General features: G+C 38.3%; 2 protein-coding genes across 6 annotated transcripts in view; one reads left to right on the top strand and one right to left on the bottom strand.

Moving 5' to 3' along the window:
* ATP4A (ATPase H+/K+ transporting subunit alpha) overlaps positions 1-25,285 on the top strand; it is a 93,842-nt gene that overhangs the window by 14,025 nt on the left and 54,532 nt on the right. The gene's annotated exons all lie outside the window — the stretch shown is intronic.
* Positions 24,195-25,220, bottom strand: LOC122208273 (transmembrane protein PMIS2-like). The gene is made up of 2 exons (XM_042919187.1): positions 24,832-25,220; positions 24,195-24,656 (listed from the first exon to the last, which is right to left on the bottom strand). The coding sequence occupies exons 1-2, from the start codon at positions 25,090-25,092 to the stop codon at positions 24,528-24,530; spliced, it is 390 nt and encodes a 129-aa protein (XP_042775121.1). The 5' UTR covers positions 25,093-25,220; the 3' UTR covers positions 24,195-24,527.

Raw genomic sequence — 25,285 nt, forward strand, 5'->3', positions numbered from 1 at the left:
GTTGTCCTTTATTTTCCCTTTAGTGTCTCAGGCACATGTAGTGGTATTCTCTCCCTCATTTTTGATATTGGTCATTGTGTCTTCTGTCTTATTTTGTCAGTCTTACAAGAGGTTTATCAATCAGTCATTTTCAAGAACCAGCTGTTGGTTTCATTGATTTTCACCATGGTTTCATTGTTTTTCCCTTTTCAATTTCATTGATTTTTACTCTTATCTCTTCTGGTTTTCTTTGGGGGGGGGTGTTTATTTTGCTCTTATCTTCTAGTGTCTTAGGTTGGAAGCTTAGATCGTTAATTTGAGACATTTCTTATTTTCTAACATAAGCATTTGAGGTTGTACATCTTCTAAGCTCTGCTTTAGCTGCACTCCACATATTTTGATATGTTATATACTTCAATTTTGGTCTGAAATGTTTTAGAAAACATTTTCTAATTGCCCATGACCCATGAATTACCCATGGGGAAATTGCATGTTTTTTCCCCAAGAATTAGGAGATTTTCATGTCATCTGTCTGCTATTGATCCTTGCTTTACTTTTATTATGGCCAACACATCAGCTTTATATTTCTATTTAACAAATCACCATACACTCAGTGACTTAAGACAATAGCGATTTATTATCACACCATTCTGTAGGTAAGAAATCCAGAAACTGTATGCCTGAGTTGTCAGGATTTCACCAGGTTGAAACGAATATGTCTACTGAAATGTGTCCTCATGTGGAGCTCTGTTCTCATGCTCTTCCAAGCTCGTGTGGTTGTGGCAGAATTCAGTTCTTTGTGGTTTGGGAACTGAGGGCATTCTCTTTTCCTTGCTGGCTATCAGCTAATATCTATTCTCGGTTCCTAAAATCTATGTGCATACTTTGCTTTGTGGTCCTGTTCATCTCAGAGCTATCAAGGGAGAACCTCCCTCCATCAAAGTCCCTCTCACACTTTGAGTCTCTGACTTCCTCTGTCTCTGACCTCTAGGCCCAGATATAAAGGCCTCATGAATTTAGGTTAGGTCCACCTAGGTAATGTCCCTTTCTTAGAGTCAGCTGTGCCACATACCTAACCTAGTCACAGGAGAGATATGCCATCATATTGACAGTCACAGATTATATAGGATAATACCTCACAGTGGGCAGGAATATTGGTATGGGGGCATATTAGAATTCTTGAAGCACAGTCAGATAATATGACTCCATGTGGTTTGCTTTGTGTGGTTTCATATGCTTTTTATAATTTTAATTCTTGGAAATTTGTTAAGTTTGTTTAATGAGAAAGGATAGTTTCTATATTGATGAGGTCCCATGTGTACTTGAAAAGAATACGTATCTGCCTTCTTTGGCTAAAGTGTTGTATAAATGACAGTTAGATACAGATGGTTGATAGTATTCAATTTTTCTACATCTTTGCTAATTTTCTGTTTACTTGTCCTACTAGTTATTGAGAGAGGAATGTGAAGTCTTCAACTATAATAGTGGATTTGTTTATTTCTCCCTTTGTTTTATTTATCAGGTTTAACATGTATTTTGAAGTTCTGTTGTCAGTGCTCATACATTTAGGATTCTTATGTCTTCCTGTTGAATTGTCTCTTTTATCATTATTTAATGTTTCTTTATCCTTTTTAATTATCCTTGCTTTGACATCTACTCTGTCTGATGTTATTATAATCACCCATCTTTGTTTTGGTAGTGTTTTTTAAAATTTATTTTTTTTTAATGAGAGAGAGAGAGAGAGAGAGAGAGAGAGAGAGAGAGAGAGAGAGAGAGAGAAGCACGCACAAGTGGGGGAGGGGCAGAGAGAAGAAGAGACAGAATCCCAAGCAGGCTGTGCACCGTCAGCACAGAAGCCTGATGTGGGGCTTGAACCCATGAACTGTGAGATCATGACCTGAGCTGAGACCAAGAGTTGGACACCCAAGTGACAGTGCCACCCCAAGCACCCTTATTTGGTAGTGTTTTCATGTCTTTCCCCCCACATTCTTTACTTTATTATCCTACATACATCATTACATTTAATGTGGGTTTCTTATAGACAGTATATAGGTGGGTCTTGTTTTTTAATTTTAATACATTCTGAAAATCTCTATATTATAACTTTTGCATTTAATGTGATGATTGGTATATTTGGCCTCAATTCTGCCTTTTTATTATTTGTTCTCTGTTTCTCTGTTTTTCGTTTTCTTTCATTTTTCTTTTCATTTTTCTTTTTCTTTCCTGCTTCTTTTTGGATTTCTTGAATATTATTTTAGTACTCCATTTAAGTTATCTCTTGTGATTTTTGAGGATATATCTTTGCAAATTTTGCTAGTTGTTGCCGTAGAGATGACCATAAAGGTAATTAAAGTTTTCATGGTCTACCTAGAATATTTTACAACTTCAAGTGGAATATAGCAACCTGCCACAATATTAATCCCTCCACCTTGCCCCCTTTATATTTTAGTTTCTGTATGTATTACATCTACACACATTGAAAAAATCTCATCACTGTTATCATTTTTGCTCTCAAGTGTCATATATATTTCCAAGAATCAAAAGAAGAATAATATTTCATGTTTGCCCAGATCTTGACCATTTATATTGCTTCTATTTCTTTCTGATACTCCAAGTTTTCCTCTAGTATCATTTCCCTCTTCAAGAATTAACTTTAGCATTTATTTTAAAGTAGGTCTGTGACAATGTATTCTGCTAGTTTCCTCTCACCTTCATTCCTGAAGAACATTTTCACCAGTTTTGGAATTCTGGGTTGACAGTTCTTTTCTCCCAGCAGTTAAAAATATTGTTCCCCTTCCTTTCGGCAGTCAAGATTTCTGGTAAGACCTTCACAGTCTTTTGAATTTTTGTTTCTTTTTAGGCATGTGTAATTTTTTCCTTGGATGTGTTCATAACTTTTTCTTTGCCTCTGGTTTTAAGCTGTTTGAGTAATATGGTCTGACCATGGATCTTTGAGTTGATGATTTTTTTTTTTTTTTTTGAGGGTCATTGGGCTTTTTGAACGTGTAAGTTTAAGCCTTTTGCCAAATTGGGATGTATTTGATCATCCTTTCCTTTTTTGTAAAAACTTTTTTTGAAGACACTATATAAAGTTCCCTTCTGGGACTCTCATGGTATGCACATTAAATCTTTTAGTACTGTTTGTTTCCAGTTCCCCGAGGTTCCGTTAATTTTTGTTTCAATGTTTTTTCTCTCTATTGTTCAAATTGTGTGATTTCTATTTTCAAATTCGCTCTTCAAATCAACTATTTCCTCTGTCATCTCCATTATTCTATATAGCCCCTACAGTGAGTGTTTTTATTTCATTATTATGTTTTTCAGTTCTATAATTTCCATCTGATTCTTCTTTTTATTTAAAAATAAACTTTTATTTATTTTAAACATTTCTTTTTTTTAATATAATTTATTGTCAAGTTAGCTAACATACAGTGTATGCAGTGTGCTCTTGGGTTTGGGTATAGATTCCATGATTCATCACTTATATACAACACTCAGTGCTCATCCCAAGAAGTGCCCTCCTCAATGCCCATCACCCATCTTCTCCTCCCCCCTGCTCCCCCATCAACCTTCAGTTTGTTCTCTATATTTAAGAGTCTCTTATGGTTTGCCTCCCTCTCTGCTTAAAATTATTTTTCCCCCTTCCCCTCCCCCATGGTCTTCTGTTAAGTTTCTCAAATTCCACATGTGAGTAAAAACATAGGATATCTGTCTTTCTCTGACTGACTTATTTCACTTAGCATAATACCCTCCAGTTCCATCCGTGTTGTTACAAATGGCAAGATTTCATTCTTTCTAATTACCAAGTAGTATTCCATTGTATATATAAACCACATCTTCTTTATCCATTCATTAGTCTATGGACATTTGGGCTCTTTACATAATTTGGCTATTATTGATAGCACTGCTATAAATATTGAGGTTCATGTGCCCCTATGAATCGGCACTCCTGTATCCTTTGAATAAATTCCTAGTAGCGCTATTGCTGGGTCATAGGGTAGTTCTATTTTTAATTTTTTGAGGAACCTCCACACTGTTTTCCAGAGTGGCTGCACCAGCTTGCATTCCCACCAACAGTGCAAGAGGGTTCCCTTTCTCCACATCCTTGTCAACATCTGTTGTTCCCTGAGTTGTTCATTTTAGCCACTCTGACCGGTGTGAGGTGGTATCTCAATGTGGTTTTGATTTGTATTTGCCTGATGATGAGTATGTTGGGCATCTTTTCATGTGTCTGTTGGCCATCTGGATGTCTTCTTTGGAAAAGTGTCTATTCATGTCTTTTGCCCATTTTTTCACTGGATTATTTGTTTCTTCAGGTGTTGAATTTGGTAAGTTCTTTGTAGATTTTGGATACTAACCCTTTATCTGATATGTCATTTGCAAATATCTTCTCCCATTTTGTCAGTTGCCTTTTAGTTTTGTTGATCGTTTCCATTGCTGTGCAGAAGATTTTTATCTTGATGAGGTCCCAATAATTAATTTTTGCTTTTATTTCCCTTGCCTTCAGAGACGTGTCAAGTAAGAAGTTGCTGCAGCTGAGGTCAAAGAGGTTGTTACCTGTTTTCTCCTCTAGGGTCTTGATGGTTTCCTGTCTCTCATTTAGGTCTTTCATCCATTTTGAGTTTATTTTTGTGTATGGTGTAAGAAAGTGGTTCAGTTTCATTCTTCTGCATGTTGCTGTCCAGTTTTTCCAGCACCATTTGCTAAAGAGACTCTTTTTTTCCATTGGATACTCTTTCATGCTCTGTTGAAGATTAGTTGGCCATACTTTTGTGAGTCCAATTCTGGGTTCTCTATTCTATTCCATTGGTCAATGTATCTGTTTTTGTGCCAATGATGATTACAGCTTTGTAGTAAAGTCTGGGATTGTGATGCCTCCTGCTTTGGTTTTCTTTTTCAACACTACTTTGGCTATTCAGAGTCTTTTTTGGTTCCATACAAATTTTAGGAATATTTGTTCTAGCTCCGGGAAGAATGCTAGTGTAGTTTTGATTGGGATTGCATTGAATGTGTAGATTGCTTTGGGAAGTATTGACATTTTAACAATATTTGTTCTTCCAGTCCATGAGGATGGAATGTTTTTCCATTTCTTTGTGTCTTCTTCAATTTCTTTCATAAGCTGTCTATGATTTTCAGTGTATAGATCTTTTACCTCTTTGGTTAGGTTTATTCCTAGGTATCCTATGGTTCTTGGTGAAATTGTAAATAGGATTGATTGTTGCGACCGGCACAACAAACACCGAGATCAGGGTCCTGAGGGTAGGGGAATGTAAGAAAAAAAAGAGAAGAGAAGTCAGTTTGGGAACAGGAGGGTCCACTGGGCTGATGGCCCAAGTGACAGCTTTATTGTTGCTGTACACAATCTTTTATAATATAAGACTCTTATGGATCAGGTCATTCTAAGAATAAACAGGTTTCACATGATCGCTGCCAACCAAAACATTTAGTTCTGTGTACCTTGTGAACTTTCTAAACGGGTCACAACAAGACCTTGTTGATAGATTGCTAGCAAAACCAGTTCCCATGTTTGTTTCTATTTGACCTGGGGTAGAAAAAAGGGGGGGTAACATTACTGCCAACACCCACAGACCACAGGCTTCAGGAATTAACTTTCTCAGCCTTGACAAGGCTTTCGTATGCCTTTGCGAGTGGGGGAATGGGAGGGGGAACCACTGGGTTGGCTGAGTCAACAGGGAGCCGTTGCTCGACCCGGTCTCAGCCTGGCACCGGGGTCCGGCCTCCCACAATTTATTTCTTGATTTCTCTTTCTGTTTTGCTTCATTATTGGTGTATAGATATGTGACCGATTTCTGTACATTGATTTTATATCCTGTGAGTTTGCTGAATTCATGTATCAGTTCTAGCAGTTTTTTACTGGAATCTTTTGGGTTTTCCCTGTAGAGTATCATGTCATCTGCAAAAAGTGAAAGTTTGACTTCTTCTTCTTTGCCAATTTGGATGCCTTTTATTTCATTTTATTGTCTGATTGCTGAGGCTAGGACTTCCAACACTATATTAAACAACAGTGGTGAGAGTGGACATCCCTGTCATGTTCCTGATCTCATGGGGAAAGCTCTAAGTTTTCCTCCATTGAGGATTATATAGCTGTGGGCCTTTCATATATGGCTTTTATGATGCTAAGGTATGTTCCTTCTATTCCGACTTTCTTGTGAGGGTTTTTATTAAGAAAGGATGCTGTATTTTGTCAAATGCTTTTTCTGCATCTATTGAAAGGATCATATAGTTCTAATCCTTTCTTCTTTTAATGTGATGTATCACATTGATTGATTAGTGAATACTGAACCAGCCTGGAGCCCAGGAATGAATCCCACTTGATCATGGTGAATAATGCTTTTAATTATACTGTTGAATTCGATTTGGTAGTATCCTGTTGAGAATTTTTGCATCTGTATTCATTAGGGATATTGGCCTGTAATTCTCCTTTTTAGTGGGGTCTCTGTCTGGTTTGGGAATCAAGGTAATACTGGCTTTATAGAATGAGTCTAGAAGCTTTCCTTCCATTTCTATTTTTTGGAACAGCTTGAGAAGAATAGGTATTAACTTTGCTTTAAATGTCTGGTAGAATTCCCATTGGAAGCCATCTGGCCCAGGACTCTTATTTGTTGGGAGATTTTTGATAACTGATTCAATTTCTTTCTTGGTTATGGGTCTGCTCAGATTTTCTATCTTTTCCAATTTGAGTTTTGGTAGTGTGTGGGTGTCTAGCAATTTGCCCATTTCTTCCACATTGTCCAGTTTGTTGGCATGCAATTTTTAATAGTATTGTCTTGTAATTGTTTGTATTTCTGTGGTGTTGGTTGTGATCTCTTCTCTTTCCTTTGTGATTTTATCTATTTGGGTTCTCTCTTTTCTTTTTGAGAAGTCTGGCTAGGGGGTTATCAATTTTGTTTAGTTTTTCAAAAAAACAACTCTTAGATTCATTGATCTAAGAGTTTTTTTTTTTTTTTATTTTGTATTGTTTTTTCCTGCTCTATTATTTCTCTTCTTCTGCTAGATTTGGGATTTCTTTGTTTCTCTGATTCTAGTTCCTTTAGATGTGAGGTTAGGTTCTATATTGGGATTTTTCTTGTTTCTTGAGATAGGCCTGGATTGCAATGTATTTTCCTCTTAGTACTGCCTTTGCTGCATCCCAAAGTGTTTGGATTGTCATGTTTTCATTTTAATTTGCTTCCATATATTTTTAAATTTCTTCTTATATGCCTGTTTTACCCATTATTTCTTTAGCAGGATGTTCTTTAACCCCCATGCATTTGGAGGCTTTCCAAATTTTTTCTTGTTGTTGATTTCAAGTTTCATAGTGTTGTGATCTGAAAATATGCATGGTATGATCTCAATCCTTTTATATTTATTTAGGGCTGTTTTGTGACCCAGTATGTGATCCATTTTGGAGAATGTCCCATGCACTCGAGAAGCATGTGTATTCTGCTTTTGGATGAAGAGTCCTGAATATATCTGTCAAGTCCATCTGGTCCAGTGTATCATTCAAAGCCATTGTTTCTTTATTTATTTTCTGCCTAGATGATCTGTCCATTGTTGTAAGTGGAGTATTAAAGTCACCTATAATTACTGTATTATTATCAATAAGATTGCTTATGTTTGTGACTAATTTTATACTTGGGTGTTTCATGTTGGGGACATAAACATTTACAATTATTAGCTCTTCTTGATGGATAGGCACCTTAATTATTATATAATGCCCTTCTTTATCTCTTGTTGCAGTCTTTAAAATCTAGTTTGTCTGATATAAGTATGGCTACTCCAGCTTTCCTTTGACTTCCAGTAGCATGATAGATGGTTTTCCATCTCCACACTTTCAATCTGCAGGTGTCCTCAGGTCTAAAATGAGTCTCTTGTAAACAGCATATAGATAGATCTTGTTGTTTTTTTTTTAATCCATTCTGATACCCTATGTCTTTTGGTTGGGGCATTTAGTCCATTTACAATCAGAGTGATTATTGAAAGATATGGATTTAGCGTCATTGTGTTATCTGTAGGTTTCATGATTGTGGTGATATCTCTGGTCCTTTGTAGTCTTTGAAGCATTCCACTCACAGAGTGCTCCTTAGGACTTCCTGTAGGACTAGTTTTAATCATCATGAACTCCTTCAGTTTTTGTTTGTCTGGGAAAGCCTTTATCTCTCCTTCTATTCTGAATGACAGCCTTGCTGGATAAATGATTCTTGGCTGCATATTTTTCCTATTCATCACATTGAATATTTCCTGTCACTCCCTTCTGGCCTGCAAAGTTTCAGTGAACAGGTCTGCTACAACCCTTATGTATCTACCCTTATAGGTTAAGGCCCATTTGTCCCTAGCTACTTTCAGAATTCTCTCTTTATCTTTGTATTGTGCCAGTTTCACTATGATATGCCATGGTGTTGACCTGTTCCTGTTGATTCTGAGGGGAATTCTCTGTGCCTCCTGGACTTGGACGTCTGCTTCCTTCCCCAGATTAGGGAAGTTCTCAGCTATAATTTGTTCAAGTAAACCTTCTGCCCCTTTCTTTCTCTCTTCTTCTGGACCTCCTGTGATACAGATATTATTATGTTTCATTGAGTCACTTAGGTCTCTAATTCTCCCCTCGTGGTCTAGTATTTTCTTATCTCTCTTTTTCTTGGCTTCATCATTTTCCATAATTTTATCATGTAGTTCACTTATTCTCCCATCCTTGCTGTCACTGCATCTAGTTTATTTTGCATCTCATTTACAGCATTTCTTAATTAATTGTCCTTAATTAATTGTGCAGAGGTCCTTGATCTCTGCAGCTATAGATTCTCTGCTGCCTTCTATGCTTTCTTTCAAGCCCAGCTCTTAGTCTTATGACTATTATTCTAAATTCTTGTTCACATATATTGTTTATATCTGTTTTGAGAAAGTCTCTGGCTGTCATTTCTTCCTGCAATTTCTTTTGAGGAGAATTCTTCTGTTTCATTATTTTGGCTAGTTTTGTCTTTTATGTGTCCTGCACCTGCTAGTACTACTGTATTCAAAACAGGTCATACGCTGTCCAGGGCCTGGCCCTTCAGGAGGTGTTTTGGAGTGTCCTGTGTGCTCCCTGTTGTTGTGACTCTGGTTGCTTTATCTCCCTACTCGTAGTGATGGTTTGGACTTCCCACCAGGTGTGCTTTGATTTGTTCATTGAAGTAACCCTGGAAAAAATTTAAAAGGGGGGTAGTGGTGGAAGAAGCCTTATCCCATACAAAGAGAGAAATGACAGGGGCAGGGAAAAAGAAAAGAAAAAAATTGACCAGGCAGAGAATCAGAGAAACTATACGGCTTAATCTAGAGAGAGAGAAAGAGAGCGAGCGAGAGAGAGAGGAAAATAAAGAAGAAGGAGATACAGAAGAGGTGTAAGAAGAATAGATTAAAAATGCCTGCTTAAACAAACCAACAATCAGAATAGAGAAGGGAAGAAATAAGAAGAAAAGAAAAAAAATATATATAATAAGAATTGACCAAGAATCAAATCAGAAAATGCAAAACCACTGGACCAATGTCCAGTGGTGCCTTGGAACAAGTGGCTGTGCTGGTCTGGAGGAGGAGCCCTCTGGTTCAGTGTCAATCTTGCTCTGGTAGATATGCAGTTACCAGGCACAGAGGGGTGGGGTTTGGTGTAAGCAGGTCCGGTCTCCACTGGGGCAGCTGTCCTGTTCTCTGAAGCCCATCATGTTGGTGATGGGGAGAAAAATGGCAACACCCCTGTCTCTCCTCCCTGGACCATGTGTCCCAAACCACACTGTTAAGGCTGTCCTCACAGTGCCAGGGATGTGAGCAGGCCAGTTCGTTCCACTCCACAGTCTCCCATGCCTCCCAGGCACTGGGCTGGGATTCAAATCCCTATGTCCTAAAGGATTCCACTCTGCATGACCTGGTTCTGGGGTAATGCCACTCTGCCCAGCCAACAGAGGGCCTCTGGCTGGCACCTGCAGGTCTTTTGTCCTCGGAGCTGCAATATACCTTCTTCTTACAGTGCTCAAGAGAGGGGACTGCTCTCCCAATTCGCCTCTGAGCTAGCTACCGAGCCGAAGCTGGCTCCCCCACCCTCCACCCAGGGTAGCTGAGGTCTGGAGAAAGTCATGCCAACCCTGGATCATCACTCCTAAGGCTGTTTGCAAGTTAGAAACTGACTCCGTTTTTTCCGTTCCCCAGACCTTTGTCCAGAGAGGTTTTTCTCTTGTCCAAATACAATTCCACACTTCCACAGCCTCTCTTTCTCTTCCTTTTGTCTCTCCACAGAAGGGGATCCCTCTCCTCTGTGCCTACGCTGCCCAAGCTGTCCCTGTGGGCCCCTGGAGATGTTTCTGTCACTCTGTAGCCTGGATTCCTGGAATTCCAAGTCTTCTGGCCTCAATACTGCTGTATTCGAGATGAGGGAACTTCGGGACCCCCTACTTCTCCACCATGTTGACTCCCTATCTGATTCTTCTTTAAATCAGGATATTCAGCTTCTATTTCTGACAAAAATTCCTGGAACTGACAACAGTGAATGAAGTTTCTTGTTGATACTATTGGCCTAATAGGAAACATCATAGATTTCCACAGCCCCTGGCGCACCTGGAAAGCCATATGTGGAGGTTTTTTTCCCAATAAATATATGTCCAGTACTGTAAATGCATTTTCTCTTCCTTATGATTTTCTTAACATTTTTTCTCTAGCTTACTTTATTGTAAGAATACAATATATGCTGCTTATAACATACAAAATACATGTTAATTGACTGCTTAAGTTATTGGTAAGGCTTCTGGTCCATAGTAGGCTATTAGTAGTTAAGTTTTTGGGGAGTCAAAAATTATAGGTGGATTTTCACCTGCATGGGGGTCCCCCGCACTGCATTGTTCAAGGGTTAATTGTAGTTGACATACAATATTGTGTCATTTTAAGGTGTACAATGTGTTGATTTGATATACTTTTATATATTGCAATATTATCCTCACTATAATGTTAGATAGCACCTTCATCATGACAGATAATTACCATTTCTTTCTTGTAATGAGACTATTTAAGATTTACTCTGTTAGCAACTTTCAAGTAAGTAGTACAGCATTGTTCTCTATCATTACAATTTTGTGCATTACGTCCCCGGAACCTATTCTTCTAACTGGGAGTTTGTAGTTTTTGGGCAACATCTCCCCAATACCCCCACCCACAGCCTCTGGCAACCACTATTCTCTCTGTTTCTTTGAGTTTGGATGTTTTTAGGTTACACATATCAGTGATCTCATAAGATATTTTGTCTTTCTCTGTCTGGCTTATATCACGCTGTTGCAAATGTCAGAATTTCATTCTTTTTCATGGCTGAATATATATCCAAATATATAATATATAATAAATATATGTAATATATAATCCAAATATGTATTTGTATGAGTTTTTTTTTTACCACATCTTTATTATCTGTTCATCCATTAACAGATACTTATTGTTTCCATGTCTTACCTATTGTGAATAATGCTGCAATGAACACAGGAGTGCAGATGTCTTTGAGAGCCTATTTTCATCTCCTGTAGCTAAATACCCAGAAGTGGATTGATGGATCATATGGTAGTTTTATTTTTAATTTTTTGCAGAACCTCCATATTGTTTTCCTTAGCACCTGTATGAATTTACATTCCCACCAACATTTCTCTTTTCAGCATTTCTCTTTTCTCCATATCCTCCACCACTTGTTATCTTTTGTCTTTTTAATGGTAGCTGTTCTAACAGGTGTGAGGTGATAGCTCACTGTGGTTTTAATCTGCATTTCCCTGCTGATTAGTGACGTTGAGTGTTTTTTCGTATACCTGTTGGCCATTTGGATGTCTTCTTTGGGAAAGTGTCTTTTCTGTTCTTCTGCCTATTTTTAAGCTGGATTGATTTTGTTTCATTATTGAATTGTATGAGTTCTTCATATATTTTTGATAGAACCCATTATCATGTATATGGTTTGCAAGGATTTTCTCCCCTTCCATAGGTTGCCTTCTCATTGTGTTTATTGTTTGCTTTGCTATGCAGAAACTTTATAGATTGATGTAGTCTAACATATTTATTTTACCCTTTGTTGTTTGTGCTATTGGTGTCATATCCAAAAAAGTCATTGTCAACACCAATGTCAAGGAACTTTTCGTTATGTTTTCTTCTATAAGTTTTACAGTTTCAATTCTTTTTTAAAATTTTTTTTTAATGTTTATTCATTTTGAAAGACAGAGAGAGAGCACAAACAGGGGTGGGGCGGAGAGAGAGGGGGACACAGAATCTGAAGCATGCTCCAAGCTCCTAGCTGTCAGCACAGAGCCCAATGTGGGACTCGAACTCACAAACCGTGAGACCATGACCCGAGCCAGAGTCTGACACTCAACTGACTGAGCCACCCAGGCGCCTCTACAGTTTCAATTCTATGTTGAAGTCTTTAATTCATTTTGAGTTGATTTTTGTGAGTGGTGTAAGATAAAGGTCCAATTTCATTTTTCTGCATGTGGCTATGCAGTTTTCCCAATACTATTTATTGAAGAGACTATGCTTTTCTCATTGAATATTGGCTCCTTTATCAAATATTAGTTGGCCATGTATGCAGGGGTTTGTTTCTGGGCTATCCATTCTGTTCCATTGATATATATGTCTATTTATATGCTAGTGCCATACTGCTTTGATCACTTTAGCTTTCTGGTAAGTTTGAAATCAGGACGTGTGATACCTCCAGCTTTGTTCTTCTTTCTCAAGATTGCTTTGGCTATTTGGGTGAGTACTCCATACAAATTTTAGGAGTGTTTTTTCTATTTCTGTAAATTGTCATTGGAATACAGATTTAATACGGATTTCATGAAATCTGTAGGTGGCTTTGAGTAGTATGGTCATTTTAACAAAATTAATTATTCCAGTCCATGAACAGAGAATATCTTTCCATTTGTTTGTGTCTTCTTCAATTTTTTTGACCAGAGGCTTATAGTTTTCAGTGTACAGATCTTTCTGCTCCTCGGTTAAATTTATACTTAAGTATTTTATTGTTTTTTTTTATGCTATTGTGAATGGGAATATTTTGTTTCTTTTTCAAATATTTCATTATTAGCATATAGAAATGCATCTAATTTCTGTATGTTGATTTTATATTTTACAACTTTAGTGAATTTGTTGATTAGTTCTAACAGTTTTTTGGTTGAGTCTTGGGGATTTTGCAATATATAAGTTCATATCAACTGCAAATAAGATGATTTTACTTCTTCCTTTCATTTGAATGCTTTGTATTTTTTTTTCCTGATTGCTCTAGATAGGACTTCCAGTATTGTGTTGAATAAGAGTGGGCATACTTGCCTTGTTCCTGATCTTAGAGGTAAAGCTTTCCACTTTTCACCATTGAGTATGAAACTTGCTGTGGGTTTGTCATATATGGCTTTTATTGTGTTCAGATATGTTCCTTCTATATCAAATTTGTTGAGAGTTTTTATCATGAAATGCTGTTGTGTTTTGTCAGATTTTTTTTTCTGCATGTATTGAGATGATCATATGATTTTTATCTTTCATTCTATTAATACGGTCTATCACATTTATTGATTTGTGGCAACTACCTTTCTACTTTTGGTCTGTATGAATTGACTACTGTAGATATGTTTTAGTAATTGACCATGATGTTGCTTCCAATCCTCCCTACTCTTTAGTAATTCTCATGAAGGGTGAATAGTCTTAAATAACTTTACTTGCTCTGGACATATTTTCTTTTGCTGCAATAAAATATGATTTAATTAACTGACCATTGGTAAAAGCTTTCCTTGCTTGATGAACAAATGGGCCATTCAGGAACTTACTTTGGCTGTAGCCTCATTTTCATTTTTTATTTTTGTGAAGAAATTTGTGATGAGATATTCCACTTTACACATTCCAATTTTTCTGAACATTTCTTTCCAGGGGGTTAGGAATATTGCATAGGGGGCTTTATTCTGGTAATTTCAATATATAGTGTGGTCTTTTAGCACAGTTACAGTGTTATTTTGTAATAAACACAATGTTCACCATATAGTTCATTAACACAATAATCCACACTTAAAAGCATGACATTCGAAGCCATTTTTCTCTCTCTCCTTTTTTGGCTCATGACATTAAGAAAAACAAAAACAAGTCATGGTATGTGGATATGTGTGGCACTTGAAACTCTCTTGAATTTTAACTGCATCATGAGTGTTTGTAGTGTGCCAAGAAGCAGTGCAAAGTGATGAGAGCACGCATATAATCTCCATTGCAACTACTCGACTCTGCTGTTGTAGCATAGAAACAGTCATAGACAATAAGTCAGTACATAAAGGAATGTGGCTGTGTTTCAGACTACACATACTTAAATGTACAGTTTGATAAGTTTTGATGAATGCATGAAAACACTTGTGAAATCATGACCACAGTCGAGATAATGAACACCTCTGTAACCCCAAAAAGTTTCCTCAAGCCTCTTTGAAATCCCTTTTCACCCCAACACTCTCTGTCCCCATAACTCCTAGCGTCCCCAGGAAACCACTGCTCCATTTTTTGTAATTATAGATTAGTTTACATTTGCTAGAATTTTTACATAATTGGAATCATAATATATGCTCTCTTTTCTCTGTTTTCTTTTCACACAACATAATTATGAGATTTATCCATGTTGTTGTGTGTATCAGTAATTCATTCCTATTTATTACTGCTTAATATTTATTTGTATGGAAATACCAAATTGTATATAAATTCACCTATTGATGGACATTGGATTGTTTCTATTTTTTTTGCCTGTTACAAAGAAAACATATATAGTAGCACCTGGGTGGCTCAGTCAGTTAAGTGTCCAGCTCTTGATCTCAGCTCAGGTGTTGATCTCAAGGTCAGTTCAAGCTCCACACTTCTGTAAACATTCATGTGCAAGTGTGAATTCATTTGTGTGTGAATGTAAGTTTCATTTCTCAGATGTAAATATCCAACAACTCAATTCTTGGATTGCGTATTTAGTTTTATAAGTAACTGCTAAATTGTTTTCCAAACTAGATATACCGTCTTCCATTGCCACCAGCAATGTATAAGGATCAGGTTTCTCTGCACTCTTGCTAGTATTTGATGTTACCACTACTTTTTGTAAATCTTAGCCACTCTGGCAGTTTTGCAGTGATATCTCATTGTGGCTTTAATTTGCATTACCTTGATGGCTAATGAGTTTAACATATTCATGTGTTTACTTGCCATCTGTGTATCTTCTTTGGTAGAAGAATGGCCATGCTTTTGTCCGTTTTCTAATTGGATTTTTAAAAAATATTTGGTTTTGGTACACTTTTTATATTCTTTTTTAATAATTTTATATATTTTTAAATTTACATCCAAATTAGTTAGCATATAGTACAACAATGATTTCAGGAGTAGATTCCTTAATGCCCCCTACCCATTTAGCCCATCCCGCCTCCCACAACCCCTCTAGTAACCCTCTGTTTGTTCTCCATATTTAAGAATCTCTTATGTTTTGTCCCCATCCCTGTTTTTATATTATTTTTGTTTCCCTTCCCTTATGTTCATCTGTTTTGTCTCTTAAAGTCCTCATATGAGTGAAGTCATATGATATTTGTCTTTCTCTGAATGACTAATTTCGCTTAACATAATACCCTCCAGTTCCATCCATGTAGTTGCAAATGGCAAGATTTCATTGCTTTTGATTGCCAAGTAATACTCCATTGTATATATATATATACCACATCTTCTTTATCCATTCATCCATCGATGGACATTTGGGCTCTTTCCATACTTTGGCTATTGTTGATAGTGCTGCTATAAACATTGGGGTGCATGTGTCCCTTCGAAACAGCACACCTATATCCCTGGATAAATACCTAGTAGTGCAATTTCTGGGTCGTAGGGTAGTTCTATTTTTAATTTTTTGAGGAAACTCCATACTGTTTTCCAGAGTGGCTGCACCAGCTTGCATTCCCACCAACAATGCAAAAGAGATCCTCTTTCTCCTCATCCTCACTAACATCTTGTTGCCTGAGTTGTTAATGTTAGCCATTCTGACAGGTGTAAGGTGGTATTTCATTGTGGTTTTGATTTGTATTTCCCTGATGATGAGTGATGTTGAGCATATTTTCATGTGTCTGTTGGCCATCTGGATGTCTTCTTTTGGAGAAGTGTCCATTCATGTCTTTTGCCCATTTCTTCACTGGATTGTATGTGTTTTGGGTGTTGAGTTTGATAAGTTCTTTATAGATTTTGGATACTAATCCTTCATCTGATATGTCATTTGCAAATATCTTCTCCTATTCTGTTGGTTGCCTTTTAGTTTTGCTAACTGTTTCCTTCACTGTGCAGAAGATTTTTATTTTGACGAAGTCCCAGTAGTTAATTTTTGCTTTTGTTTCCTTTGCCTCCGGAGATGTGTTGAGTAAGAAGTTGCTGCGGCCAACATCAAAGAAGTTTTTGCCTGCTTTCTCCTCGAGGATTTTGATGGCTTCCTTTCTTATATTTAGGTCTTTCATCCATTTTGAGTTTATTTTTGTGTATAGTGTAAGAAAGTGGTCCAGGTTCATTCTTCTGCATGTCGCTGTCCAGTTTTCCCAGCACCACTTGCTGAAGAGACTGTCTTTATTTCATGGGATATTCTTTCCTGCTTTGTCAAAGATTACTTGGCCATACGTTTGTGGGTACATTTCTGAGTTCTCTATTCTGTTCCATTGATCTGGGTGTTCTTGTGCCAGTACGATACTGTCTTGATGATTACAGCTTTGTAGTATGGCTTGAAGTCCAGGATTGTGATGCCTCCTGTTTTGGTTTTCTTTTTCAAGATTGCTTTGGCTATTTGGGGTCTTTTCTGGTTCCATACAAGTTTTAGGATTATTTGTTCTAGCTCTGTGAAGAATGCTGGTGTTATTTTGATAGGGATTGCATTGAATATGTAGATTGCTTTGGGTAGTATTGACATTTAACAGTATTTGTTCTTCCTATCCAGGAGCATGGAATCTTTTTCCATTTTTTTGTGTCTGCTTCAACTTCTTTCATAAGCTTACTATAGTTTTCAATGTACAGATTTTTCACTTCTTTGGTTAGATTTATTCCTAGGTATTTTATGGGTTTTGGTGCAATTATAAATGGGATTGATTCCTTGATTTCTCTTTCTGTTGCTTCATTGTTGGTGAATAGGAATGCAACTGATTTCTGTGCATTGATTTTATATCCTACAACTTTGCTGAATTCATGAATCAGTTCTGGCAGTTTTTTGGTGGAATCTTTTGGGTTTTCCATGTAGAGTATCATGTCATCTGCGAAGAGTGAAAGTTTTATCTCCTCTTGGCCGATTTGGATGCCTTTTATTTCTTTGTGTTGTCTGGTTGCAGAGGCTGAGACCTCCAATACTATGTTGAGTAACAGTGGTGAGAGTGGACATCCCTGTCTTGTCTCTGACCTTAGGGGGAAAGCTCTCAGTTTTTCCCCATTGAGGATGATATTAGCATTGGGTCATTCATATATGACTTTTATGATCTCGAGGTATGATCCTCTATCCCTACTTTCTTGAGGGTTTTTATCAAGAAAAGATGCTGTATTTTGTCAAATGCTTTCTCTGCATCTATAGAGAAGATCATATGATTCTTGTCCTTTCTTTTATTGGTGTGATGAACCACGTTAATTGTTTTTGCAGTGGGGTCTTTTTAGTTAATTTTTAGTGGGGTCTCCGTCTGGTTTTGGAATCAAGGTAATGCTGGCCTCATAGAAAGAGTTTGGAAGTTTTCCTTCCATTTCTATTTTTTGGAACAGCTTCAAGAGAATAGGTGTTAACTCTTCCTTAAATGTTTGGTAGAATTTCCCTGGAAAACGATCTGGCCCTAGACTCTTGTTTTTTGGGAGATTTTTTATTACTAATTCGATTTCTTTACTGGTTATGGGTCTGTTCAAATTTTCTACTTCTTCCTGTTTCAGTGTTGGTAGTGTATATGTTTCTAGGAATTTGTCTATTTCCTCCAGATTGCCCATTTTATTGGCATATAATTGCTCATAATATTATCTTATTGTTTTTATTTCTACTGTGTTGGTTGTGATCTCTCCTCTTTCATTCTTGATTTTATTTATTTGGGTCTTTTCCTTTTTCTTTTTGATCAAACTGGCTAGTGGTTTATCAGTTTTCCTAATTCTTTCAAAGAACCAGCTTCTGGTTTCATTGATCTGTTCTACTGTTTTTTTTTTGGTTTCAATAGCATTAATTACTGCTCTAATCTTTATTATTTCCTGTCTTCTGCTGGTTTTAGGTTTTATTTGCTGTTCTTTTTCCAGCTCTTTAAGGTGTAAGGTTAGGTTGTGTATCTGAGACCTTTCTTCCTTCTTTAGGAAAGCCTGGATTGCTATATACTTTCCTCTTATGACCGCCTTTGCTGTGTCCCAGAGGTTTTGGGTTGTGGTGTTATCATTTTCATTGGCTTCCATATACTTTTCAATTTCCTCTTTAACTTCTTGGTTAGCCCATTCGTTCTTTAGTAGGATGTTCTTTAGTCTCCAACTATTTGTTACCTTTCCAAATTTTTTCTTGTGGTTGATTTCGAGTTTCATAGTGTTGTGGTCTGAAAATATTCATGGTATGATCTCGATCTTTTTGTACTTGCTGAGGGGTGATTTATGTCCCAGTATGTGGTCTATTCTGGAGAACATTCCACGTGCACTGGAGAAGAATGTATATTCCACTGCTTTAGGATGAAATGTTCTGAATATATCTGTTAATTCCATCTGGTCCAGTGTGCCATTCAAAGCCATTGTTTCCTTGTTGATTTTCTGATTGGATGATCTGTCCATTGTTGTAAGTGGGGTGTTGAAGTCCCTTACTGTTATGGTATTCCTATCAATGAGTTTCTTTATGTTTGTGATTAATTGATTTATATATTTGGGTGCTTTCACATTTGGCGTATAAATGTTTACAATTGTTAGGTCTTCTTGGTGGATAGACCCCTTAATTATGATATAATGCCCTTCTTCATCTCTTGATACAGTCTTTATTTGAAAGTCTAGATTGTCTGATGTAAGTATGGCTACTCCAGCTTTCTTTTGTTGACCATTAGCATGATAGATGGTTCTCCATCCCCTTACTTTCAATCTGAAGGTGTCTTTAGGTCTAAAGTGGGTCTCTTGTAAACAGCATATAGATGGATCTTGTTTTCTTATCCATTCTGTTACTCTATGTCTTTTGATTGGAGCACTTAGTCCATTGATGTTTAGAGTGAGTACTGAAAGATATGAATTTATTGCCATTATGTTGCTTGTAGAGTTGGAGTTTCTGGTGGTGTTTTCTGGTCCTTTCTAATCTTTGTTGCTTTTGGCTTTTTATATTCTCAATACAATATTGTCAGCTATCTTCAAACACAGTTATGTAGGGAGTTAAGGTTTCAGTATATCAGTTTTGTAGAACTACCCCATGATCCAGTAATCGCACTACTGGGTATTTACCTCTAAAATACAAAAACACTAATTCAGAGCGATACATGCACCCCTATGTTTATTGCAGCATTGTTTATAATAGTTAAATTATGGAACCAACCCAAGTGCCCATCAATAGATAAATGGATGCAGAAGATGTGGTGTATATATATATATATATATATATACACACACATATATATGTATACACACATACATATATATATACATACATATATATATGTATATACACACACATATATATATGGTATGTATAAAGATGTATATGCATATGCTAAGTGAAATAAGTCAGCCAGAGAAAGACAAATCCCATATGATTTCACTCATATGTGGAATTTAAGAAACAAAATGAATGAGCAAAGGACAAAAAAAGAGAGACAAACCAAGAAACAGACTCTTAGCTACAGAGAACAAAATGATGGTTACTAGAGGGGAAGTGGGTGGGGGATGGGTGGTGTAGGTGATGGGGATTAAGAGTGTGCTTACCATGATGAGCACTGAGTAATGTATAGAATTGTTGACTCACTGTTTTGTACACCTGAAACTACTATAACACTGTATGTTAACTATGCTGGAATTAAAACAAAAAAAATAATTAAAAATATATCAATTTTGGGGGGATACAATTCAGTCCTTAGCAGTGTTCAAATTCACTAGTCATCAGAGGAATGTAAATTAAAGCAATAAGGAGCTATCACTTCTCACTCATCAAATTGGCAGAATTTCATAGGACTGATGATATCATGTGATGACAAGAAGACAAAGAATGTTTTTTTCAAACACTGGGATTAGGTGTGTGATTTGATGAAGCCTTTGCAGAAGTCATCATGGTATTAGCCATCAAAGTGTACAAAGCCCTTTATGCTTGAACCCTGCAATCCCACTTCTTGGACTCTGTTCTAGAGAAAAACCTGCTCATGTGAACAGAGAAGCATGCTCAGGGATGTTCTTTGCACTATGGTTTGTGGCAGCCAAAAGGTAGGAATAATCTAAATATCCATCAACAGGAAGTCCCGTTAGTAAATTTGGCATTCCCTGACATGGTCTACCAGGCAGTTATTTTAAAAAGGGAGAGCAGGTTAGGGTGGGAGTTATCTTTTTTTTTTTTAATTTTTTTTAACGTTTATTTATTTTTGAGACAGAGAGAGACAGAGCATGAACAGGGGAGGGTCACAGAGAGAGGGAGACACAGGATCTGAAGCAGGCTCCAGGCTCTGAGCTGTCAGCACAGAGCTCGACGCGGGGCTCGAACCCACGGACCATGAGATCATGACCTGAGCCGAAGTTGGACGCTTAACCGACCGAGCCACCCAGGCGCCCCGGGAGTTATCTTTTGTAGGAAGTAACTGGAAGAGGGCACCAGAGTCTTCTGGTCTATGCCTTGTTTAAGGAGCAGGTTACATAAGTGTGCATTTTGTGAAAGTGTGTGGAAGTTCATTGGTATGCACATATGATTTGTACACTCTTATGCACTTGAATAAAAATATTTTTAAAATTAGAAACCCAGTGTACTCTTGATTTAAATGAGACTCAGATTCTCAAACTCTTCATTTGAATAAGAAATATAGCTCTATCATGGGTTATTGGGGAATTATTATTTTTCTTTTTTTAATCCACATACCCATGGATTTCATGCTAGTAATGTCCTTCTGGCTTAACGAAGAAAATTCAGGGGCACTCAAGTGGCTCAGTTGGTTGGGTGTCTGACTCTTGATTTTGGCTCAGGTCATGATCCCAGGGTTATGAGATTGAGCCCTGCATCAGTCTCCATGCTAAGCATGGAGTCTGCTTAAGATTCTATCTCTCTCCTTCTGCCCGTCTCCCCTGCTTGTATGCATGCTCTCTCTCTCTCTCTCTAAAATAAAAAAACCAAAAAAACAAAAAACAGCAAAGAAAATTCAAAAGTACATGTTTCTTCCAGAAAATAAGGACATCAGTTTAAGTATTATTACAAGGGTGATACAATAAATGGGTCATCAGAATTGAAGACTGTAAGAGGTTAAGAATCACAATCATAGGACATGGTAATAATGTCACAGTGTGAGTGTCCTAAAGTTTGTTAAGTTTTCAGTGGTCAGAAATAAAATTTGCAAAACTAGTTCTTGGTATACAGCAGAATCTGCTCTCCTGCAGCTGTTTATTCTATGGATACTCTCCCTCTTACCCTGCTCAGGATATCCTTATCCTCCCAGGAGGAAAAAGGGCCTACAGGTTCATGCCAGGTGCTGGAATCCGTGAGCTACCATTGAGAGAGAAAAGGCAGGTCTGAGAACATGGGAATGTACCCTTTGGGCCATAAGAAGACAGAGGGGGATAATTCAAAAGTGGAATACAGGGCATTAAGTGTTGAAGATCTTCAATACTAATTGAGTATTGAAGATCATCAAGACCTAGTGGTAAACAGAAAAACAGTGTAATGGCAATGTGTGTGGACACAAATGCACATGGAAATGCATAGAAAGGTAACTAGAAAGAGTTACAACAAAATATTGACAGCAATTACCTTTGAGAGAGGAAAATGATACCACATCCAGCCATGAAGTGAGCTCTTCCATACTCTTTGTATTACTTGTGGGTGTATTTTTGTGAATGTTGTGTAAATTAAAAAATCCCAAGTAAATAAATGATCCAAGGTTTAATGATCCAAGGGAGAAAGAGAATTGAAAAATTACCTGGCCTACTGGACCATGGGGAAATTCTGTTGAAAGCAGTGATAGAATTCTTCTGGAGAGTTTGGGAATGATTAGTGAAGGGGCACATAGATAACTGAGGAAGTAGAACAAACAAAGTGAAGATGAGGAGGGGCAGGAGGGGCAGGATGTGGAAGAGAAGAAGGTAGAGGAAGAGGAGGCAGAAGAAGAAGAAAAGGAAGAAAAATCTGAAGGATTACAGGCAGATGGATTGGTTGGCTCCTGAGTTCAAATATGAGTTCAGCAAGAGTACGTAATCACCATGGTAGTCCAGTAATGGAGTCTACTTATACAGCATAATGAAATGGAAAGCCTGTAAATTGAGTTAAAAATTGTCATCTCATTCTGTGGGAGATAGTGGAGAGAGAGAAGAGTGAATAAAATTGTTAAGTCTGCATGTGTCATTATAGTAATTCAAATGATGATGTTTCAAGATGCAAGACTACAAATTTTGTTTGTTTTATATTTACATGAATGATAAATACCAGATAAATGCCTGAGAGTGGAATACAGGTTAGAGGGAGTCAGAGAGCTGGAGTGGAGAAGATTGGCTGGATTTCCAAGTCTTGTATAACAGTGTGACTTTTTTGAACCTGGCTGTTCATGCCGACATGGGCCATTCTGATTCCACATGGCTTTGCAGCTGAATGTGACAGGCCCAGCATTCTGGGCTTCTCTGGGGAGGGACAGGGATGGCTGACCTTCTAGGCCCACTAACATAGCAGACAACCAGGAATAATCCCCTCTCCAGACACACCCAAAACATGGAGCGCTGTCCCATAAGCACATGTAATTCACATAGATACCCAGGATCTTGTAGGAAACAGACACAGCATCATGACCGTTAAGATTAAGGTTAACTATGGACTAAGACCTTTGTTGTTTCCTTCGTTCATTATTTCCTATAAACTGCCCAACAAAATGGGTCTGTCTGTTGGGCATGAATTTCAAGTAGCAATCCCAGATGTCTGAGAAATGTAACTCTATTTTCCAGCATCTTCACTAGTTAGGGTGAATTGAGTTATGAAATAGACCAGACACGTGATGGCAAAATACGTATTTTCTGCTCAACCAGGGGGGCAGTTGGGGAAACAGTGACTGTTCCTACAGTGGTTCAGAGACCAAGGCTGATGGGAGTTCTTCCTCTCTATAACTTGTGGCCTTCAAAGCACCATGGGTGTCACTTGGCCAGTCAGCTAGGGGAAGAAGAGTATGGAGGAGAGTGCCCATGGGAGATGTTTCAAAGCCAGGACTGTTTGTGGCACACATGACTTCTGATAGAAGTGATTCCATAGAGCCAAAGACAGTCTCATGGCCACACAGGGGAACCTAGGAAATGTGGCTGAGTTGTGCTCCTGGGAGGAAAAGATGACCCTTGGTAGAGTTAGCAGTCTTTTTCACAGCTACTTAACCTCCTTTCTATTGGTAATCCCCATTCTCCTTCATTGTGGAAATTTAATTCTACTAAGTCTAGTGTTTCTGGTCTGAATTTGGGGTTGTTCGTGAAGTTAGGGTACCAGTAGGAACCCCTCGATGTTTGTTATCCATTGTGTCAGCCTAGATCTCTGTTTTCCTTCATTCAAGATGGCTCCTGTGTTATCCCTGGCTCCCCTCTGCTAGTCATTCCCACCCTGGTACTTTGCATTTCTGTAGACCCCACCTCCTTCTCACCAAGTTGAGACATGGGCTACCCTACTTGGCTGTCTAAGGTCATTTCTTCCTAGACCTCCCTACCATGCAGCATATTTTCTTTGCGACCTTGGAGCCTCTATAGGACTTATTTGTGAAGAGGTAATACAAATAGTATCTGGGGTGTTTGACACCTCACCCCTTCCTGAGATGCAACTCTCCTTAGGGTTGTACTTGCATGTAATCTCTCTTTCTCTACTTCCTCTATTCCTTTCAGGATTGGGGGGGGGGGGTGATCTTCATTAGCTCTTGCACCAAATCTATTGTTTATTTCTTGAAGTCTTTCCATTCTTCCCTTAACAATTTGACTTTTGGATCTCAAAAGTTGAAGGAGGGTTCTGTTTGCCTAGAAAAAGCAGGGATATGAAACACAGAGCTCCAGCAAAACACAGACACTGACTCAGAAACAAATAAACACATGCACACACATGAGAAGCTGGAACATTCCCTTCATTTTTTATTGGTTTAAATAATTTTTTTTTTTTTCTGAAAGAGCATCCAAGTATCACGGAGCTAAGCACATCTAGGGCATGAAAGTGAGGACCCTCAAGGTGGATGACGATGGCTCCAGCAGCGAAAAGGATGAAGTAGTATGATGTCCCTGGGCTAGTGGGTTGCTTGGATGTTGAGTTCCTTGGCCAATAGGTTTTCTGGCTAGAAGATGTCTTGGCTGTTGGTTTCTTGCATGGTGGCTGATTTGGTTGGTTAGGGCCTTGGTGGGTAAGTCCTATTTGAGGTGGACTCATGGACTACTTGGCCTGGCCTTCACATAAATAGGGTATAGGCATAAATGATGCCTAAACCAATGAGTATGGCAAATACATCCAGCCAGCCTGTTCGGCCTGAGTTGAGGTAAGCATCGTCCCATTCGCTGTTCTTGTTGGCCTGCGAAGTCTGTAGGGATGGGAGCTTTAGGTATGGGTTTCTGAGTCTAGCCTTATGATACCCTTGGGGAAGGGCTGGGGACCAATGGTCACTGAGGGAAAGCCCCTATCCAGGTCCCAGGGCAGAAACAGGTGTAAGGGGCAGGTAGAGGGCAGGATGGGCCATCACATAGGTGTTGTTTTACCTTGTAACTGAAGAATATAGCTATTAATCCCAGGGGAGGGAACAAAATTACGGCCAGGATGGTCAAACATAAGTAATTCGGGGCATAAAATGCCAGTTCTTCAGGTGTCTGTGTTTCCTCTGGCGGCTTCTCAGGGGCGCCTGCAGCCGGCGGGGCTCCTGCAGCCGGCGGGCCTCCTGCAGCCGGCGGGCCTCCTGCAGCAGGCGGGCCTTTTGCAGCAGCCGCGCCTTTTGCAGCAGGTGGGGCGTGTTTTGGGGGCATGATCTTTCCACCCAGACAAAGACAGATCCTGAGTGTCTTGAAAACAGAGAGCCAAGCCCACTATACCTCCCCTAGTTTAAAACCAAGACTCCAGCATCCCAAGACTCCAAACGTTAAAGGCCACTTCTTCACAATGGAGAAACCAGTGCCTCAAGTCCTGATTGGCTGTCTGCATAAGGGGGCGTGGTCCCAC

This window comes from Panthera leo, chromosome E2 (genome assembly GCF_018350215.1).
Source record: "Panthera leo isolate Ple1 chromosome E2, P.leo_Ple1_pat1.1, whole genome shotgun sequence".
Taxonomy (NCBI): domain Eukaryota; kingdom Metazoa; phylum Chordata; class Mammalia; order Carnivora; family Felidae; genus Panthera; species Panthera leo.

Coding starts and splice junctions, on each gene's coding strand:
- LOC122208273 (XM_042919187.1), bottom strand. CDS start 25,092: ATGCCCCCAAAACACGCCCCACCTGCTGCAAAAGGCGCGGCTGCTGCA. Junction 24,657..24,831: donor CTATATTCTTCAGTTACAAG/GTAAAACAACAC, acceptor CCATCCCTACAG/ACTTCGCAGGCCAACAAGAA.